This window comes from Cardiocondyla obscurior, linkage group LG10, assembly GCF_019399895.1.
Source record: "Cardiocondyla obscurior isolate alpha-2009 linkage group LG10, Cobs3.1, whole genome shotgun sequence".
In the NCBI taxonomy this organism is placed as follows: domain Eukaryota; kingdom Metazoa; phylum Arthropoda; class Insecta; order Hymenoptera; family Formicidae; genus Cardiocondyla; species Cardiocondyla obscurior.
The window spans coordinates 7111079-7127142 of record NC_091873.1 but is presented as its reverse complement, the minus strand read 5'-3'; the positions used below and the strand labels follow the sequence as shown (position 1 = coordinate 7127142).

The 16064-nt window shown below is 43.6% G+C and overlaps 1 protein-coding gene and 1 long non-coding RNA gene across 3 annotated transcripts in view; both read left to right on the top strand.

Annotated features, from left to right (window-relative positions):
• The first annotated feature begins 22 nt into the window (after positions 1-22).
• On the top strand, positions 23-1590 carry LOC139105985 (uncharacterized). The gene is made up of 3 exons (XR_011546272.1): positions 23-336; positions 497-969; positions 1041-1590. It is a non-coding gene; the product is annotated as an uncharacterized lncRNA (long non-coding RNA).
• A 56-nt stretch (positions 1591-1646) lies between these two features.
• Myo81f (Myosin 81F) overlaps positions 1647-16064 on the top strand; it is a 28084-nt gene continuing 13666 nt past the window's right edge. For both annotated transcript variants that reach the window (XM_070662308.1, XM_070662307.1), the window contains exons 1-3: positions 1647-2476; positions 7154-7260; positions 10481-10543. In XM_070662308.1, coding sequence (XP_070518409.1) covers positions 2449-2476; positions 7154-7260; positions 10481-10543 — 198 coding nt within the window. In that variant the 5' untranslated portion in view covers positions 1647-2448. The remainder of the gene's footprint in view (positions 2477-7153; positions 7261-10480; positions 10544-16064) is intronic.

Genomic DNA, 16064 nt, shown 5'->3' with positions numbered 1-16064 from the left:
TTAAACTCCGAAGGGCGCCACCCACGCCAACAAAAATCGTCGAATCGAATCGCTCTGCGGTTTTTCAAGCGCATAACGGCGGTCACAGCAAGAATCCGCGTCATCATGCTGTTGCCAAGCCCTGGGAGGTCGACGAGATAAACCGCAACATCCACCTGCCTTGTAGACGGGGGGAGAAAAAACGAAGAAAAGAAAAGAGACGAAACAAAAAGTTACACGACAGCGTGACGAAAATGTCAGAAGCGGAATGAGAAGGCTTCAAATCTAGGTTACGTTTGAAAGACCTACTTTGTAACCCGGTAGTACTTAAAACGCACTCAGCATCATTATTTTCAAGTAAGTTCAGTGGTTCGGCATCAGTTTCAAGCTTTCAAATTCTATGACGTAAAAAATAATTTTGTTATACCGATATTTATATATTTATTTGAATGAAACAAACTTCTGAATTTGTTGGCAAGGATGCTGGTTTGGTAAAACGTCTATTTTGTTGTTTCAGAGTAAAAGAACGAGATCGATAAAATTATGAAGACCTTGAAGAACCGCGATTTTATCCGTGGGCACGCTGCGCAACAGTGATTCATAATTAATCGATCACATTGACGTAACCACATTTGCGTCGCACGGATGTGATTGTTCAAACGCAGCGGCACTTCCGGAAAGCTAAATACGGTGTGATAACGATGGTCGGTGTTCCCGGTCCTGCCATTGACCGCATAATGTTGCGTCGTTTTTATGCCAATATCAGCACGTGTAAGAAAGATTCAGGCGGATCTCAACGACGCCCGTCGAACGAAGACGCTTGAGAAGTTGGATGGTAATTGCAGCAAGGATTCATTTATCATAAAAACGAGATGAAGAGGATATGAGATTGCGATCTTCCAAAACATCCAGCACTTCATTTATATTTCTGCGTGCGGATTAATGATAAAGAATATTTTATTTTGAGATAAGAGATGCTGCTCATTAAAGGTAAAATTAATTATCAATTTAAATATATGAATTTGCTATTCAGGTGAAATAAAGAAAAATGAATATTTCAGGCGCACCGGATGCTCTTCCGACGGCTCGTACGTGTGCAAGATAAATATAACATCGTTCTTCCTCAACGGTACGTTCTAAGAAGTAAGGACTATCAATCGAGTCCTTCTCTGAAGTTCTCTTTTACCAAGAAATATACGATAGGTATCTGGAAAAAAAATTTGAATGCGTTGAGTGCATTTAAAATTAAAATTTTTGCTTCAAACAATTTTTTAATTATCTTTCATAGATGTTTTTAATATTTTAAAGTAGAAAAATTAATTTTTTTAAAAGTATTTTAACTTTCCAATGCATATTAATACGCCTCAACTAACAATCTTGATTCAACTCGAGTTTAATTTTACTTCTGTGATATTTTAATTTTAAATTAGAAATTTTTATTAAATTAAATTAAATTAGTTTTTTTTTTCACGAAGGGTTGTACAGATATACATATAAATATCTGAAAATTACGGAATTATTGAAATCTCCGCGAGGTAAAATTTTTATGGACAAATACTACAGTCCAATAATAATTTTATTAAAACATTCGAGGCATGTTATATTAAATATTCATATATTATATTTGCCCACTTCGGCCAAGTTCCGATTGAATTAGTCAACGAATAACTTCTAGTACTGCCAACGGAACAACGTTAGTTATCCGGGTGGGCACACTGCGCGATTTTCACTCTTGCCGGTCGAGTTCATTTCCGTTTGAATATTCGTACAGATGGCGGCATTAGGCGCGACACGAACGAGAGCTGCGAAAGGAGCCAACTCCAGCGCAACGGGACCGGCGCCAGGCGCGCTAACCGGAGCGCGGACTCGGAGTGGGAGGCGCAAAACTAGGAACGGAGGCGCCGAGGACGCCGAGGACGAAAGGGAGCGCGCTCGGCGGCCGAGGGATCGCGGAGACGCGGCGCCGGCCGCGTCAGTTAGGTAGCAACTATCGTATACGCGGGTTGCTCGTCGTCGCTCGGACAAACGCGCGCGCCGCGGATGGTTAGTGGATTGTGTTGACGGTGACCAGTGGTGGTGCGGCGAGAAGTGATATTCCTTCCACCCCGTCGTACGTCGCCGCGCGCCTTCGACCATTCTTCACCCACGATCAGTTTCCGGGGAGCACCAGGAATGCGGTGAGCTTCGCGGGGGAAACGCGAACATGTGATTCTTGACGGGGCGAGAGACAGCCCACCCCCCTGGCCGATACCCTTCTTCCGGTGCCGTTCGCCTCGCGGGGGTAGCAGCGGTTACTTCGTGCCTGCACCGCCCGCCGGGATACGCCGCTGGACCCTCCCTCCCCTCCTCCCGCCACCGGTCCACCCGGGCCACCCCGGCAACTGAGGGGTCACCGCCGCGCCGCCGAGGGAGAGAACGTGATGTTCTGAATTTTGGCGAGCTGCGAAAAGGAGCCACGCGCGCATCAACATGGTCACGAAGCACTTCGCATCGCAGGGTGAGTTACTTCGCTTTCTTCGTGCCTAATCGGCGTTCTTTTCTCTCTCATCCCGCCCGTCGCAGCCTCCCTCTTTCCCCCCCTTCGGCGCGTATCCGGTTTCCCGTGGATATCCGTCGTCCTCGCCCCCGCCCCGGTACGTGTTCGCAGGCGATAACGCGCGTAATTTCTCGTCGCCGTCGCGACGCCTCTTCGTAGGCGCACGTCGTCGACCTCCGAGGGTGCGGGTGGGTGCAGGGCGGGTGGGTACTACTGGGTGGTGCAGTTCGATCATAATAATATAACTCCGCGACGTAGCACGCATTTTCTATGCACTGTCGTGCTCTATACGTCTTTTTATTCCTCTCTCTCTCTTCTACGCGTGTAAAATAATCATTAATAAATGATTAATAACCGGACGAATATTTTACAGCCTTAATTAGAATTTCAGATGAAACTCGTCACCGGTATACTCTTATTAAGCGTTGCCATTAAACGTATCTCCCTTTTCCGTAAAAAAACTTGGTGATTAAATTACCATGCTGCATTCCGCGAAGGCTTCAAAATGAATATTATAATTATTATCAAATTACAGTTATTAAATTGTCGCTGCTTTAATAATTAATCTTATTTTTTCCCTTTTTTTATTTTATTTTATTTTTTTTTTTTATAGAAGAGATTTTATTTTAATTTTACAGACCGTTTCAGGGTTCAATGTCATTGTTAACGAAATGATCGTCGCTGAGGGTGAACGATAATTACCTTTTTCAGTGTACGTAATAGAAATTATAGGGGAAACATTATTTTATGCTGTGGCAAAGCATTATAAGGATTAAAGAAATTGATAACGATTCAATTTTGTTTGTCATGAGCACTCGCAACGACCGCTTTTCAGCCTCTGCTCCTACCTCTCGTTCGCTTTCGGCATACTGATCGAACAGGCGGGTGTTTCTCGCCGTTCAGCCCGTCGCTCACCACGATCGTTTACCCGAGGTTTACTCCCCGACGGAATTCAGGAAAAATCGTAGCTTCCAAGTAACACAAGTGGAAAGAAGAATTTTTTTCCGCGAAAGAAAAAGTTTGAAAGCAGCAGGACGAACAGTAGGAACTATACATTTATTTCAGCTTTAAATAAATTGTAATAGAGTTTTAATTTTGAATACTATATTATTCTATAAAATTGCAGATTGTTCTTAAGGGAAAAATAAAAAAGAAAAAAAAAGAAATATCGACAGTCAGCCACGAACTTCGACAGAAATTTTGCCGATGCGCTCAAGCGGCTCTCGAACATTGAATGGCACCGCGGTGACAGCGTGACAACGACGACGTATGCTGTCAACCCGGCGGCGAACCTGGCTAACGCGATGTCAAGTTCGCGGCGACTTTCGCCTGTTCGACGCTCAATCGATTTGCGTAATCCCGCTTCTCGCGTGCCCTCCGCGATCTAACGCGTCACACGCGCCCCGTGCACGCGCTTGAGCGAAGAAGTCAAGGGAACGCAAACGGTGGGAAAGAAAAATCCCACCGTAGTTCACGGGTTCACGAGAGCAACGACCAGCGTGGTGGAGTAGCGCACCGCGTCGTTACGATAATCGCATTTCCATTACGATAACAAAAAAAGAATGGAAAAAAAGAGAGAGAGAGAGAGGAAACGCGCGGTGCAATTGACACGATTTACGTTGCGTTATTGTAACGCGTGATTAGACGAGATATTTAGAAACACTGTCGGTTGATTATCGCATTGTAAATCGCCGGCAGTCATCGCGATATTAATTACTAATCGAAACCGCAGCGATTTGTTAGGCAAGTTATTTTATGTTAAGGTTTATATCAGATTGAATGTATACGTATCCGAGTGTTTTTGTATCGCGAAACAAAAAAGGGACGTGCGAGAGCTCTGATAGGCGATGGGAGATTGCGAAGGGTTTTTTTTTTTTTTTTTTGCGTCAGCTCGAACGCACGACCGGCGTTCGTAACGTGTCTATCGAAGATATCAACGCCGTGCTGATAAAGTTGCTTATAGTATATACTTTACGGTACGCACACATGCTCACGAAACTGGCCTCACGTCGCGAGTACAAAGCAGCCAGTCACTCCGAAAAGGCGCCGCAATGTGAATTGCACGATATGGCGACGCATAACATAAGCCATGCCGGGATTTTATTCCCCTTATTGTCAAGACCGCCACGTAGATACAGAAAATATGTGAATCTGGCGCTCGCTTGAATTATTAAATTGTTATAAAACGTATTAGGTAACTGGCAAAATTACGGAGTAATTACGCGAAATTGAACTTCGCGGAAATAATATCTTGGCGTCGTCTATTTTTATTCAGTCTCGTCACGTCGGTAAATATGCGCGGAGAAACGATAAGTGTATTACTTAACGTTTTTATTAATGACGCAACGCGGTTTAGTTTACTTTTATTAGCGGAAATCAGATCGAGACACTCCGGGAATTCCCGCTGATTGCGATCGCCGATGATAGCTCTCTCGCTTGTAATTCGGGGAAATTGGAACCCCGATCGTGGCGACGCGAGAAATTTCCCCCTGAAGATACATCCGCGTAATCCTCGAGATCACGGGGGCCAATGAGTCACCGGTGTGATATTTCGAAGGAGCAGGTTTTCTCGGCATTCCTTTACGCATTTAAAAATGAATCATCGCGCGTTTTATGTATGTCGTAAAAAAAAAAGAAAAAATTAACGATGGAATTTCGCAGTTGATTGACATTGATCGCGCGCAGAACGTTATTCGCTTTCACTTGATTATAAATTATCTGATAAACTTCAGAGAAGCCTCGACTGTGTCGAAGAGCGCGGATAGTCACGATGACCTAGTAATTAAATTATCCGATTCACTACTGAAGCTTTAATTCAAAACTTAGTAATTAAAAGGCTCGATTAAATTTAAGTTAGATCTAATTAAGCTGCGGGCAATATATAAGAAATACAAGATCGAGTCCCCGCACCGCCGCCGGCTGCGAAAATATCAGCATCGGAACTTATCGAGAAGTTCTCGAGAGGAGGAAGCCGATACGCCCGAGTGAATTCTGATATACCCGGTGTTAAACTAAAAGTTTTATCGTCTCCGTGATACGACGAACGGCACGCAGAACTTCACGCGTGTCCCTCCCTTGCGCTCGACGCGGATCCCAAGGTGCGCTGCCCTTCAGCCCCCAAGTCCGTGTGAATTATGGTCCTTTCTACATAATCGCACGCACACACGCGCCCAGCGTGCGCGTGTGACGGTACAACTACGTACGTTGCGCCATGTGGGCACCCATGCCAGTTGTGCATTTTAATTTTCTCTCCCGGTCGCAGTCGTTCGTGACTGCTCTTTGTTCCGCGCAACGTTTCCTCGGCTCGGTCTCCGATCTCGCGCGTGCAATTTATGTTTCTTTATAAGAGCGAGATTCGATCGGCCGCGATTCCGCGGAGCGGTGTCGAAATTGGCGGAATAAATAACGATAGAACGATTTATATCTCGCGTACAGGAAGCATAGTTCTACGATGACGTAGTACTCGACGTGAGACGGTAGTTGGAAACTGATGTCGGTATCGTTCCGCAAATATACTTTTCGCTTTATGCGATTCGTATTATTTGATTGGGAATTTAATGCGATTACATTAAACTGATAACGATTCCATTGAACAGATAATTGATGTACCATTCGAACGACGTACGTTGACTTAATAATTTTAATAATAAATTAAATTTCTGAATTACTGCTGCTACTGATTAGCTTGGCAACGTCATCGCTGAACTATGCCATTAATTAATCATAAACTATATCGTCAATCTTATCACGTGTCTCTTTAACTTTCTATGTCTGATTAACGTTACCTGACCCTGACAAAAAAAGAAAAGAAAAGAAAAAAAAAAAAAAAAGCAGCTGCACTTTGTGCATTTTGAGTTCCCGATCGCGAAATTCGCTGGTAATCAACCGCGGGTTGAATTCCCGTTAATCACGACCTTGGGATCAGGATGCAGCAGCTGGACAGCGCAGGTGCTGTCCAGCGGTGTGTAGTTGCGAATGCATGTGCCATCCTGGCTGCACCTGCGAATCCCGAAGCTCGATTCTTAGCCGCCGGCGCGTGGACTACTGTCCGAAACGAAATTGCATCGAATTAATTTTTTTCTCCGCGTGGTATGTGTACTCGAGGAGATTCGCGTTGCAACGTGTCGTCGGAAATTAATTCGGGACACGTGAAAGACAAATCAGACGTGGTAATGATTAGCTGTGTCAAGGTTTTTTTTTTTTTTTTTTTTTTACAAATTAGGCTTGTAATTTATGACGTTTAATTCTTCGACATTGAGTTCTTTAAATGTGAATTAAATATAAATCGGGAACGTAAAACTTTTACAAACCCTGACGTTGAAAAATTAATGAAAAGTTTTTCCACCTTCGAAATAGCGTAATTGTCACTTATCGGACAACAGGTGGTCAAGCTCGGTTTCCTTTGATGTGTGAATTTCCCCCAGGAATGTAATCGAGATGAAATTCAATATTAGCGCCGAATAATCAGCATCTTCGAATAATTAAAACAGTTTCGACTGTATTATTTTCTTAATTACGCTTTGAATATTATTAATTACTACTTGTTAACGAGGTTTAACGTAAAGAATTCCGAGTTGTAATTTATTATGTGGACCATAATATAATCCTTTTTTCTTACTGTCTCATTTTACGTTTCAGGTTCAAGCCCTGAATGCGGCGTGCCGGACATGACAGTCATCAGTGACATCAACGAGGTCGGAATTAATCGGAATCTTCAAGTTCGGTACAGTAGGGACCAGATATACGTATCCTTCTCATTTCTATGATATATCTATACCCAACTCTCACGATCGCGTTTTGAATAGAAAAATGGATAGGCGACGAGTGATTAACCGATTTCGTTTAGAAAAGAACATCCGCGTTAAAGCTAGGGTGAACAGAAAAAAAAACGAAAGAGAAACAGAGACAGAGAGAGAGAGAGAAAGAAAAAAAATGAATCAGCCGAGGAAGATAGCACGAAAGGGACGCGTATGAATATTGCAGGGGTGGGCAGGGTCGGTCCTAGATTGTCGCGTTGCTATGACGATTTCAGTCAGCTGGCGGTATCACCCCAGAGTCAGACCCATTCATCTCTCATCGGCTTGGGCTTGCCAACGAACCCAACAATCCAACGATATTGTAGCGACCCGCAATCAACCCTTTCCTATCTTAATCGGCTGCCACGAACGATCTGTGGCTTCGCAAATAAATCGGGGCGTGATTAGCCGATCGAAATAATAATTACTTCGGAGAAAGATCGTCTCGTTGAAGACTTGGAATAATATCTATATTAACGTGATCAAGAAGCTCGCAAATAAAATAGAAACGTAAAAATTGTAGGCAAGTACAAGTTACGTTAAAATCTCACGCGTTAATTAGAACGTTGTTGAATTAGGAGTTAACATATCAAGAGATAACGTTCGGAATTAATTTACGAAATGGATAGCGTTTAATTTAATTAAACGCGAAGCGAGATATACGGAATCTTTGCGCGAAGTTACGTGTACACCTATGCGAACAAATGGCGAACGCGAAAATTCTCAAATAATTAAATCACTACGTTTTATACGAACGCGAATGTGATTCGTGAATATCGCGGTTTCGACGATTGCAAAGTCTAATGACACTCGATGTGGCAGAGGGTCATTTACAAATTTACAATTATTCACTCCAATTTGTTCAATTAGTCGCCGGAATTGAAACATGCGATTTAGGTCGTCTACAATCCTCCATTCGTTAGTGGACTTCCTACATGCGAATAACGCGCGCAACAACTTAGACTGCGGCCTAGGCTAATCTTCCGTTAGGCAGAAACGATATAAAACGGGTCGGCTTAATTACCGTCGTATCGTGAAACTTCTTAAAAATAGCATGAAGGAGTAGACTTCCATTTTCGTAGAAGCAGGTCGTTCGGATAAAGGGTTAAGAAACCAACGACCGAAATCACCCAGTCATCCATCGTGCGTGATAATTGAACCGCTTTTCTTATCGCTCACCTTTTCCCGGTTTCCAGACAACTTAACTCTTTCCAGAGCGAGTGGCCTAATTTCTCCGCATCGATGAACTCTCTCGCGATCCCCTAGACATTTACCCTCCCGCTCTCGTGTCTCTTGTTTTTCTTTTTTTCTCTTTTCCCTTTTTTTTTTTTTGTCTTTTCTCTCATGCCCCCGGTAATAGAGGCACCCGGGATCATCTCGTACGTTTCTCCGTTCCGTTTTCACCCCCTCCGCGCGCGACGAGTGCAATTCATGTCGGCTAAGGGCGCTCCGCCAACGAGAGAGGTTAATGAGAGCGAACTACCCTCTTTACACATACGGGCATCCCTGTCTGCGCCGGGTATCGCCGAGCGCACGTGGAAAAACACGGGCAAAGGAACGGACGAACATCCGGTTCATCGACAAAGCTGCACTCGAGGCACTCTCTGATCTTGCACGCTCGACTAAATTAAAATGCGACATTCCACCCTCTAGCACCGCCGCTATTATTGGCTTAAATTGCTTAATCGCTCGCTTTGCCCTTAAATTGAAAAGGCCATTCGCGATAAAGAAGGAACCGTCGTAGCCCTTTTCATTCGAATGATTCGATTGAGGAAGTTTATCACTCGAGCTCGTCGTACCATTCTCTTTCCCGTATTATACCTCGTCGAAGTACTTTAATACAAACAACGTGCAAATTTGAATGTTAAAGTAATTACTTTTTTTTTTTATATACTTTTATTTTATTTTAATTATTTTTTTTATTTACGAGTGACGAAATATTTTTAATTTTTCTACCCGGCGACCCACACAGTTTGCAGAATATCCCGAGCTTTGATGATTATCTGCATGCGCTTTAGCATATTAATAACCGGAATTCCGAGAACGCGGAGCACTCCGGAAAACGTATGTGGAGTATTCCGTGATCCATAGATATTGCGTTAGAGTACGGTGGAAGTTAATTAATTAAACGATTAATGTTTCGGGACGCGACAGCAATATTGCAATTTATATTTTTATTAATGAAAGGGGGAGCGAAAACAAAATTTAATATATTTTTTTTTTTTTTAATATTAACTCGCAGAACGGGGAGTCTAATAATCACCCTGCCCGGCCGAAACGAGTTTCGAACTTTCAAGCGTGGATCACCCTAACTCGGCTCAAATGTTGCCGAAGGGTGGTACGGTTATAGGTGCACTGTCCCCTTTTTTCGTTAACGGTGTGGCATTCAGCCATGAGTCACTCTCCCTATAGATCGTTCCCGAGCGTGACGTCATTACCGAGCTCTTTCCCTCGGCGAAAGCATGTCATCTTCGAGTTATTATGCAAGGGATAGGCTTACAGCTCTGTACTTCTCTCTCTCTTTATCCTACTGTCTCTAGAGATTTCTTTAACAATATCCTCACGACTTGCAAAACCGCGCGACGGAACTCCTAAAGTTGTAGGTCGTTGAATTTTAACGATTTAATCAATTCAGACTTAATATTTCTTTAACGAAAGCGACGTTATAATTAAATCGTACCTTTTCCACGGAATTCAAGTCTTTCGAGACGCCAGTCCGTTTTAGAGATTCGAAAACGTGATAGTCGCGACGTGGACGCGAGATAAATTAAGATCGCCCCGAAATATCCATTGAAAGAATATCGTTTCCGCGTTATTAAAATCGGAGTTTACTTGAAATGCAAGCGCGATTGCTAGAACGAACGTTGATAAAGGTCGCCGTGGTTTTTTAGCTTAGTGATTCGCGCCTCTGTCTCTTCGTTTATCACCTACTTATATGCACTTGGGTCGCATTGTGACGCGAAGGGTTCAATCGTAAGTTTATAAACGCGGAAAAATGTCAACGGTGGAAAAATGTCAGCAGCTTTCTCCGTTGAAGCTGCCCGTGCAACGTTAATAATATTCAACGGGCAGATCGGCAGCGGGAATATTTTTATTTGGGGATAATTTTAATTTTTATTTGTTAAGTTCACTTCGAGCCGTTGCATTCCTTAACAGAAATTAATCACAGACGTACACGGGATCCATACTGGTGGCTGTGAACCCTTACAAGGAAATCGACTTCTACACGAATGTAAGTAACTAATTATTAAATTTATACGCATCCCAGAAAAAAGATTTACGTTTCTTAAGCGCACTTATTATTGTCGGCCTTTTAATTATTTTTACGTGTGTGTTCGAATTTTTTTTTGTATGACATAACATGTATTACGTATTAGAATTGGGGTGGGCTTATTATTTCGCCGGCTTGAAGCATGAGAAAGAGTACTTTATCATTCAAGCGAAGTATACAGATTCGACACAATGAGCATTATCGGCGCGCAACGTGATCGATGGGGGTGGGCTCGATAGATCGCTCGTGTGCGTGGAATACGTTGCGCTTCCTGCGGCTGACAAAAACCGGAAGTACCAGATAGGAATAATAAATATCCGACACAATGCGCGTTACCTTATCTAGTCGCGTGAAAAAAAGAAAAAAAAGAAAATGAAAAAAGAACCGCGGGGCATTACGAGAGCCGATCTTTCGCGAGCGGAGATAAATCGCCGGCGTTTCCCGTCGCCGCGCTAAAATATTAAAAACTGTGTCGGATCTCTCGACATCTCGCGTTGGATGAGTTTCTTTACGCGCAGCCACACACTCGCAGCACGCATTACGAAAGCGAGAGGTAGCTGAGAGTCCATTTAGCGGCATCAAATGTATGATAATGCAGTGTTAACACCGCTACGTTAAATCCTTGCAACGCTCGATGAAATTTGCGTTTCGTTACTTCGCCGGTGCGCGACGATAAACCTTCTAATCACGTTTGAGGTCATTCAACCGCGTATTGATACAGCGATACGCGACGTAGTTCGATATTTTTTACGAGGAGAAAATTTATTTCGCACCGAGATGCTGCAGCTTAAAAAATAACGTACGAGAAATAAGACGCGCTCGCGTATGTCGAGGCATTAGATCCATGATTGCGAACTAAGTTGCGAGTTTCCTTCTCATCGCGCGAGAGACCCTATCCGACTTCCTCATCGCATGTGCAGACGCAATTTGCATACATTTCGCTCGTACGAAATTATCGTGCCGCGCGGCGGACGAGTTTCACCGTGAATCGCTTCGTAAATCCGCAAAGCGCGCCGCAAAAGCGCGCGGGTTTTATCGCGTCGGTCCTCCGGTCTGAAAACAGGAAACGGAAGCCGCGGCGTACTTACGCGACGAGATAACTCGCGAAACAACGAGCTGCGGCTGCTTCTCCTCGACGGTTTTTCTAGGTCACGTTGATGGGACGAAACGCGAGCGATAACACGCTCGACTTATTCCGCGGCGCGGCGGGGACGATAATATTAACAATTAGTTCAATTGGAATGTTCGCGCACGCGGAATTGATTCACTCGCGCGGAAATGATTCACCCGCGCGCAAATGCGCCGCGAGATTCTTTTTTTTCCTTTTTTTTTTATCGCGACGAGCTGTTTGACGACGCCCCCCCGCTGATCGGGGGATGAAACGGGTGAGATTCTCCCCCTCGTTTCGCTACCATTTATCGGACGAAACGAAAAGTACGTACTCGCGATAATCGAGCAGCGCGGTATTTCCCTTTTCCCGTCATCGGTGCAGCTATTTTCGGGCGCACGTGGTGCGACGGAGGCTTCGCTCCCTCGCACGTCGCGGACTCATCGTCGATAGTTATGTCTCGAATCAGGGACGAATTATTTCTGGGCACTAAATGGCAGACTTTACGAGCTCGAGGAACACGAAGAGAGTAAAGGATTCTTTATGATTATCACGGACGAGTTCCCGAAATATTTAATATCGAATTGGAAATTTGAGAAACGAAAATAGTTGGTTTAAAAAAGGAAAAAAAGAAGAAGAAAAGGAAATGTGGTCAATTCAAAATCTTGGATTTTGTCAAGAATAGGCAGACCTCTCTTCAAGTTATTGGAAGGGAATCTTCAAATATTATTCCGCGCATCCCTGATGCGTTTACGACGCGGAAAGCATCGACCGGCGATGCATGCGACCGTAAATTGAATTGGACGGCGAGAACCGCCGGAGTTAGAGTGCAGCGATAAAATTTACTTTGTCTCGTGTTTGGGAACGAGCCGTCTCTCGAAAAAGCTTTATACATTTCATTGCATTTTCTTTCCCTCCCCAATATATATTTATCGAACGAAAGTATTTTTTTTTTTTTTAACTCCACCACGTGTCTTGACGTGAAGAAAAGTTTTCGAGCACCCTCGAAAGTTGTAAATCACGAGAGAAGAAAGAGTACTTCCATCAGCGAGTTTTTAACAATTTATTTCCGACAGTTTTTCTTTTCCTGGTTTTTTTTTTTTTTTTTTCCTTTCTTTTTGGAAACGGTGGAATAATTAAGGACGCGCGTGCAGGGGCAATTGCGCGTGAACCGGATTCAGGGTGAAACAGGGGAATGGAAGAAAAGAACTCTCTGATTGTTGAGGTAGACTCACGTGGCCGAAGGTGCCGTTACCCTCGTGCACTCGTCGAAATTTGCGTGCTACGGCATCATGCGTGATTTGCGAAGGTCAGCTGGGGTACTACCGACCGAGGACCTCCTGCCGGGATTACAAGGAAGAGGGTGGCACGCCGTGGCGGTGCACGCCCCGCGTTATTGATCGCGCCGAAGCATGCGGATCGGATTCGGGACTCGGCGTGGTCGCCTCGGAGCCGCGGTGCCTGTGCATTTCTGCGATCTCCACGCTGGATCCTCGCCAGAGCGACGGGATCCACGTGCGAATCCCCGATCAAATCAGCCGAATGTAATTACGAACGATTGTACAAAAATATGTTGTACTAACGGTAACGAAATTTGCAATAAATTCTCTTGAGAAAACGAACCTGGCTCTCATTTCGAAATTTGGAAACCTAGCTGCGTTAAAGCTCCTTTCTCTGAACGAAGACTGATCGTAAACGAATTTCGTGCGTGTACTTTTAGATCCCGAACATGTGTGTACGTATATTAGATTGTCCGGATTCATACTTTTTTTTTTCTCTCTCGATATTGAAGAGGAGAAAAAAAGAAATGAAGCTGTTCTTTTTTAATATGAAGGGTGTCGAAGGGATAAAATATTTCTAGTCGACTGATCCAATTCTTTTATTTGCTAATTAGCTCACCGCGCTCGATTTCTGTGCAACTTTCGAGCTAGGAATAATTCAATTTTTAACATCGCACCTTTGTGTTTGCTTTAGATATATTAGCGACGTATATGATATCGCTTTATTGATCGATAAGTAAGCAAATACACCCGGATTGTTGCCTAGGTAAATGATTGCTACTTCCACACAGTAAACCTACAATCAAGTCGTTCAAATATTTGCCGATATTAGCGGCTGGCGAGTACAAAAGACCCGTGTAAGGCTTTTATCGGGTCAATTATTTTACGATTGGAAATATGATTACGCGATTAATCATTCACGCCGTAGAAAAAAAAAAAAAGAAAAAAAAAATCCGCGCTAGATTCCACGTAAAGAACATTGCTTCTTTCTCGCACGAAGATCGAAAATTATCCGTCACATTCTAATTCTCCCAACGTACGTAAAATAAACGAACGGAAAGTATTGATTAAAAAAAATATTAAAAAAATATAAAAATGTGAAACGATATTACTTAATATCCGATAATCGCATACATAATTCGATCTGCATCGATCGAACGACCCGAACCTCAGGGCGATTAATCAACACCTACGGTAATCGAGAAGGCTGACATGCCAGAAATAGGTCGACCCGGCTCATCCGCAGACGCGGGTCTCGAAAGGCACCTATCACAAGTCTATAGCAAACATTTCTTTGTAAGAAAAGACCGCAAATATCTCTTTAATGTTCCTTATCGAAGGGGGAGGTGAACGAAAATCGACACCTAATATCGATCGCCCGTTACCGTTTCGCCCGCGGTTTCGACACCCGCAAGCTGTTCGATTTGCGGGACGGGAACGGTAAAAAAAAAAAATCATCACGCAAGTTTCTATCGGAGCACGATGACACGCGTTCAATTCCCTCGCAAGCGATACTGATCGATGGACGTGACCTACTAACGAAATGGAACGAGGAATTGACATCCCTTTGCACCACCGCCGGGACATCGGTGTTGACGACACCCGCGTAAGCTGCGAGAGCTTTAAATTGATTAAAAATAACGCCGATCGTAACAATCGGAATTAATTTCGAAGCGACAACGGACGCCGCGATTATTTTATCGCTAATAACGCGCGTACTTGTTGCGATATTTTGAAACGCCAGGCAAAATCTTAGAAAGGAATTATTATCAATTTGCCTTTTAATTAATTAATGAGTTAGCGGAAAGGAAATGATGACGCTTGAAAATTTGGACATCGAGAAGTTTAGAAGAAGCTAAAGATACGATGTTGCACAACGCGGCTAGTAGTTATATATGGATTATTATATATGGGTGCACAGTCGGCTTCTTTGAAAAAGAAGCAACGAAGAGTGCCGAGACTTCCGGAGCATCGCCTGGAACGCGTCCTTTCACACTTATTTTTATATCCCAGCTTGTTTTCTTAAGGCTTTCCACCGCGCCGCGGCTTATCTCAGGCTACCCGTCCTCTACAAACGTATCTGGGGATCATTTTTTTTTTTTTATCCCTTTTTTTTTCTTTTCTTTTTTAAAAATAACTTGCCGGAGTTATTAGAACGTCTCAAATTATTTTGTAGCGGGACGAACATTCAGAATGTAAACTTGTTAATTGAAGTTATTAACGCACAAAAATAGAGGCAACGCGAATGAAATGTTGGTTCACAATTTTAATATTATTTTATTCGAATAAATTATTAATTCTATTAAATATTAATTACGTGCCAATTTATTCTAGCCTCGATTTTAGTGACTCAACAATTAGCGAGAATTTTGAATTCAGGGTTTCGATCTAATATTTTTAAATATAAAATACAGCTGTAACTAAGTCTTGTTCGGAGACTGTGCTCTCGTTATTGAGTGGCTCGGTCGCAATGCCGCGTATCTTCTCGTTGTCATCCGGCAATTACAGGCGAGTGCATTTTATCCGCTTATAACAAGCGCCGCGGCACATCCCCGAGCTAGATGACGGCCCGACGCGAAACTGGGTTGCACTACTTCGGCTACGAGACTAACAGCCGAGAGCGACAACCCAAGCAGAGAGAGTGGCGGTTCGCGGTGCTCTCGTGCATGTATGCTCGATCTGTATGCGGCAATTCTCCTGAGGGAGAAGGCTGAAACGAAGAGGGCTACGGTGGAACTCGGTCATCGTTGATGCTCGCGCTTATCGAGTGTCGTCGCTGATTAATCGGGTTACCGGGGATGCTGCGATGTGCCCGCGTTTTCAAACTCACCCCCCGCGCGTCGGATTATCACGGCGTTATTCGCGAAGGGGGATCCCGATCGTGTATTGTATTTAAAAAAATTTAGAAATATTTTAAGTAACCAACGCAATTTTTTTTTTTTTTTTTCTTCCTTTTTGATAGGCGCACGCTTTGCGTGCACTGTTTTTTAAAGTGTCTTAATTCGTGCGCGTTATTATAATTGAGTAATCTATGGTCGACAACGTGTTATCGGTTCAAGATACCCGATTACAAACTACGAAAAATAAACTACCA